This window comes from Oncorhynchus kisutch, linkage group LG11 (genome assembly GCF_002021735.2).
Source record: "Oncorhynchus kisutch isolate 150728-3 linkage group LG11, Okis_V2, whole genome shotgun sequence".
In the NCBI taxonomy this organism is placed as follows: domain Eukaryota; kingdom Metazoa; phylum Chordata; class Actinopteri; order Salmoniformes; family Salmonidae; genus Oncorhynchus; species Oncorhynchus kisutch.
The window spans coordinates 7,781,756-7,788,062 of NC_034184.2; the positions used below are offsets into that span (position 1 = coordinate 7,781,756).

The following is a 6,307-nucleotide window of genomic DNA, read 5'->3' on the forward strand; positions in this document are numbered from 1 at the left end:
TACTATGGAATGTAAGATACTATGGGATAGAGTATACTATGGGAAAGACGATACTATGGGATGGAGTATACAATTTATGGGATGGTGTTAACTACATGTAAGATGGAGTATACTATGTATTGGATTGAGTATACTAACTATGGGATGGAGTATACTATGTATGAGACGTATTATACTATGGGCTAGAGTATACCATGTGATGGAGTATATTTTGGGATTTTTGGATACTTGTGTGGGATTGAGTATACTAAGTATGAGATGGAGTATGCTATGGAATGGAATATACTATGTGATAGAGTATACTATCGGATAGAGTATACTATGGGTCGGAGTATACTATCTATTGGATGGAGTATACTAAGTATGGATGAAGTATGCTATGTTTGAGACTGATTATACTATGGGATAGAGTATACCATGTGATGGAGTATATTATGGGATGTAGTATACTATGTATGGGGTTGAGTATACTAAGTATGAGATGGAGTATACTATGTATGTGATGGAGTATACTATGGGATGGAGTATACTATTTATGGGATGGAGTATACTAACTATGGGATGGAGTATACTATGTATGAGATGGAGTATACTATGGGATAGAGTGTGATATAGGATAGAGTATACTATGGAATGTAGTATTCTATGGGATAGAGTATACTAAGTATGGGATGTAGCACAATGTATGAGATGGATTATACTATGGGATAGAGAGTATACCACGTGACAGAGTATTTTATGGGATATAGTAATCTATGTATGGGATGGAGTATACTAAGTATGGCATGGAGAAATGATATACTATATGAGATAGAGGATTATATGGGATATAGAATACTATGGGATCGATGGAGTTTACTAAGATTGGGATGGAGTATACTAAGTATGAGATGTAGTATACACTGGAATAGAGTTTAATACTGGATAGAGTATACAATGGGATAGAGTACACTTTTTGATGGTGTATACTATGGGATAGAGAATACCATGTGATGGAGTATATTATGGATATAGTATACTATGTATGAGATGGAGTATATTATGTGATGGAGTATACTATAGGATCGGGTATACTATTTATGGGATGTAGTATACTTTGGGATGGAGTATACTATGGGATGGAGTATACCGTGTATGGGATGGAGTATACTCTGTATGGGATGGAGTATACTATGGGGTGGAGTATACTATGTATTTTCTATTAAATATGATGCAAATAATGACGATATATCTTGGGAACTCCTACACAAACAATGAGAACGTTACTTGTGGACTCGGGGGCTTCAATAGGTCTGTCTATGTTTCCACTGGGGACGCAGGATGAACACAGACGGCTAGTTGTTGTTGTTGCCACGTCACACACACACACACACATACACACGCATGCACGCACACACACACACAGTAATGAAAATAATCACATAAATCCAGCAAAATTGGCCACAGTGAATATCTATAGAAAACCATGGCCTTGTTCCCACTACCACCGAGACCATCTTTCTATAACGAAAACAGTTGTAGAAAGATGGTCTAGAATTGTGAAACAATACACAAACGATGTAGGATTATTAAGAGTGTCTTGACGAGTAGTGTGAATTAACGGTGTCAGTACAAGTAGAATGAATTAACAGTGCCTTGACAAGTAGAATTATTTAACAGTGTCTTGAAAAGTAGAATGAATTACAGTTTTTTACAATCACTTTAGCACTAATTTTGGAACCTTGATGTCATTTTTCAAAACTCCAAACACAAAACTCACAACCAATGATCAAAATGCTATTTTTTCAAAACTCTAACACTTTTTCCAATTGCTTGGATACAATACACATAAAGCTAAGATCATTTGTTAATTGAACCTGTTCAAAAAAATGACACAACATAACATCAAAGTATTACCATTTGAAAATGCAATTCACACATTACATCTGAGATGACGGTCAATTAATTTCATTACAATGATCTGACTATCAATTGATACAACTGCTCAAAATGATAAGTAACTGTTGCATTACTCTTAATGCATAGTTTTATGGAAACTAGCAAACAATATTCCAAGTTAATAAAATCATGAAAGTTTCAGGATAACGAGATCCATTGACACCAATTACTGTGGAACATGAACCAATTGGACTACATTATCTATGGATGTAATATTTCATCATCATTCTTTATCTTTCTATGGTCCCATGTACCGCTTTTCCAGAACATGTTTTCAGATTTGACATTACTGTACACTTTATTAGGTACACCTATCTAGTACTGGGTAGGACTCCCTTTTGCCTCCACAACAGCCTGAATTATTCACAGTGATGTAGTCTTTATATCTTTTTCAGTGTAGTCTTTATATCCGCAAATAATACTTTTGGGTATCATCTTTCCAAGGGCTCCATCTGAGTTCACTCGCAGACATTCCTCTGCACTTCCACACGCAACTTTTTCTCAGCTGGCCCAATTTGATTGGCTGCTGTCCGATTCAAACTGCAATCCATTAAATTAAGAGTTGATGCACTGCACACTTTTTTAATAGCATCATTTTTATACAAGTATATTTGGGCTTGGGGAGGGTATCAAGTCAGTTCGAGTTGAAAGGCTCAAGTCCAAGTTAAGTCACGAGTCATTGGTGTTCAAATCAAAGTCGAGTTGCAAGTCATCATATTTGTGACTCGAATCTGACTCGAGTCCAAGTCATGTGAATCGAGTCCACACCTCTGATTAACAGTGTCTTGGCAAGTAGCATGAATTAACAGTGTCTTGACAAGTAGGAGGAATTAACAGTGTCTTGACAAGTAGAGGGAATTAACCGTGTCTTGACAAGTAGAATGAATTAACAGTGTCTTGAGAAGTAGGATGAATGAATAGCGCAGGGTCCGTTTGTTTTCTTATTTCTTATTCATTTGCACACATTCATCAAATTGTTTTCTGTTATATAATCTGTGGATATCTTTTTTTGCCATTCCATTCAGCAGTTCAAAAGACAAAGAAAAGAGAAGGAAAACATTTCCAGAGCTTTTTGGTACTTCCTATAAAAAGCGTCCACACAGAAAGACCACTAATAAAGGGTCTCTCTCTCAGACTCCCTGAAACAGAGTTGCCAGGAGTGTTCCTCCGCACAGCAGATCCACTCCCTCAGGTTGACTAGTCAGTCACGTTGTTGTAGCTCTTCTTTAAAAGAAAGAAAGAGTGATGGCCAAAATATAGAGTATTCACTCTCAGAGAGGCACAAAGAGGGATGTATCTGTGTGTGGGGAGAGGTTAGGAGTGCTAATGTATGAGAGGGGGCTGAGGCTGGAAGGGGAGTTTGGGAGAGTTAGAGGGATGGGCCCGGGTGAGAGCAGAAGATTCTCCAGGCTTTTAAAGTGAGCTGCTTGGTGTTAACTCAACCAAAAGGTGAATTATAACTCTGGAGACACTCAGGTAACCCTTCATTATAACCCTAATCCTTTTTACAACCCTAATCCATCTTACTAACAGAGCTGCAGTGTCTGCAATGCCCTGTTACACACAGACACAGTGAGAGGGGAGAGACACTCTCCCCTGGAGAGAGAACACACACACACACACACATGAACATGAAGCTACTGATAAAAATCAATCACAAATCCATTTAACACAGAGAGAGAAAAGTGAGAGAAAATACGGTAACTCTCAAAGAAGAGAGGGGATTGAGGGGAAGCAAGTGTCTGTGTGTAATTATGTGTATCTAGAGTTTGTTCAGAATATTTCTTTCAGGTCAGACATTGACCCTACTCCATCAGCACTTTCATAAAGTGCTACTCACTTTGGAAGCGGTACTTTGCTTGTTACTTAAATCTGGGCCTTTTCCATATAATCCTTGAAATTGAAAATGTTTACTTTTAGCTCCCAATTCAACTGTTGGTGGTGTTGAATAGGCCTATGGAAAACAGTTGTTCTATTGTATTTAACAAATTAAAAAATAAACATATTTTTTTAAATTCTTTACAGACAGCAATTAGGTCCATTTTTTTACATTGGATGTATATACTTTATTTCATATGGGAAGTGTCCTAATTTATGTTAATAGTCATATATTTTGATACATTTTACAAGGTGATATCATAGCAGAGCTCTGCCATTAAGCCTAGACAGTAGATTCGTTTAACGAATTTCACCAAGATAAGTTTTGATACATTAATAAAATATTTACTTATTGCTTAGATTGGCTACTTAGGCATGTAAATTACTGTTAACAATTGAACATGTAAACAATATATACTTGGGTAGGACAACCATCTCGTTAGTCTATAGGTCATAACTATGCAGTGTTCATTTTAGGCTACAGAAAATATCGAATGAATCCGTAGTGAATTATAAGATATATTTTGGTGTGATTAGAGCTTTCCCACAACATTGACACTGGTTGAACATCTGAATAAAGTAGAACTATAGAGCACCAGGTTGTCCAAATAGAAAATGCAATTAAGTAATAGCAAAGAAGCATGCTATATAACCGGGGCCATTTGTATTATCCCAATGGTGAACAAGTGTTGCCAGTGAGAGGCACTGGCGTTGCATTTAACAGCACAACTTTGAAAACTTTTCAGCAAACACTATTTAACTCAGCAGTTCGTTTGGGAAAAGTATACATAAGGCATAGGCTGCACATAATATTATAATATTACTACTAATACTACTACTCATAATAATAATAATAACAATAAAAAGTATAATTATTTGACCTATATTTAATATTTTTTTTCTTTACATTTACCTGTACCACTCCAGTCCGTTCTCGTAGTTACGGTCGAAGAAGTGCGGCTCGGCTCCCACGGCTCTGATGTCTGGATGCACGCGGAGGAACTCGAGTATCGCGCGCGTCCCTCCTTTCTTCACCCCGATGATCAGCGCCTGGGGCAGCTCCTTTCTCCCCTCTCCAAGTGGACTGAGTTTACCGGTACTTCCCGTCTTCACTGTAAACCGGTGTGACAATCTCTTCGAAGAAACGATGTCATCCAATGAAAGCTGGATATCACGCGACAATTCCCGGTTCTCGCTATCGCTGTCCACCTGAGGTCCCGGTTCGTACAAAACCTGTCCCCTATCAGTATCGTCGAACAGTGAGTCCTCAGAGATCCGTTTAGTGTCGTCAGCGCTCTCGTAGCTCAAGCGCACCTTGGACTCCGTGGTCCATTTCTTTAACAGTCTTTTCCTCCTCAGCGACATCAAGTCTTGTAGTTCCGATGCGAAAAAGCCCACGACTTGGCTGGAGGCTTTCACCGGCGTGGGCATGCTGCTACAGCGGTCCGTGAGGCAGTGGAGGAGGTACATGGAGGTGAGGAGAGAACACAGCATAACCACGAATTTCTTGAAAATGCTTCGGGACAGGGGGTCCGAATAGACTGTTCTAAAAGCCATAACGGTCCTTGGGTCGCCGGTTCAGGAGCCACAGCCATGCTAAGCAGACATTCTTGGGTTTTGACATTAAGAAATAGAGAGGACAGCTCTTAGGCTACCTGAGCTTGCTTCGCATCCAGCAGAGGATTATACCTCGCACACGCATCACACCAAAATAACCCTCACATGTGTCCCAGAGCTCGAGCTGTACACTATGATAAATAATAGTGTAAGTCTATGTCAACATAAAACAAAAACTGTAGAATATGCAGTGCAATTCTAAATGTCAAATGTTGTTTATATAGGCTGGCAGTCCCGCACAAAACTAATCCTTTATTAACAAAACAGCATTATAAGTAGCCTAGCCACGACTAAAAGATGACACGTAGGTTATGTTTGTTTATTGTTTAAATTAAATGTCCATGTGTAATGCCAGGTCAAAAAGACAGGCAATGGTAACTTCAGCACCTCTGTCTACTCCACATTGTTGTTGTAACCAACTTCTGCAAAACATCAGAGAGGAAGAATGTCATGTCTTCAGCCAATTAGTCTGCTTAAACTTTTAGCAAAGGTAGCCTATGTGATGTCAGGAACCAATAAAATCGCAGTAGGGAGGGTAGAATTTCCTTTTTTCTCATGGGCTTTCACACACACCCGCGTGGCATGCACACACACACATAGTTACATATTGCTATGCTCCTAGGGACCAAAAAATTGATTCCCATCCAAAATCATATTTTCCCTAAACTTAACACTTAACCTAACCCTGACCTTAACCCTAAGCCTAACATTAACCCCAAATCCCTAACCCTAATATGATACCTAACTCTAACTCCTAACCCTATACCTAACCTTAACCCTAATTGTAACCCTAAACCTAACCCCTAAACCTAAAATAGCATTTTACCTCATGGGGAACGACAAAATTACCCCACTTATCCGAATGTCTTTTAGT

At 38.8% G+C, this 6,307-nt stretch overlaps 1 protein-coding gene across 1 annotated transcript in view; it reads right to left on the reverse strand.

The window, feature by feature from the left end:
* Window positions 1-5,883, reverse strand: part of LOC109879689 (heparan sulfate glucosamine 3-O-sulfotransferase 3A1-like) — a 78,191-nt gene extending 72,308 nt beyond the window's left edge. The window contains exon 1 of the mRNA XM_020471853.2: window positions 4,730-5,883. Within this exon, the coding sequence (XP_020327442.1) occupies window positions 4,730-5,373 (644 nt within the window). The 5' untranslated portion in view covers window positions 5,374-5,883. The remainder of the gene's footprint in view (window positions 1-4,729) is intronic.
* Window positions 5,884-6,307: the final 424 nt, after the last annotated feature.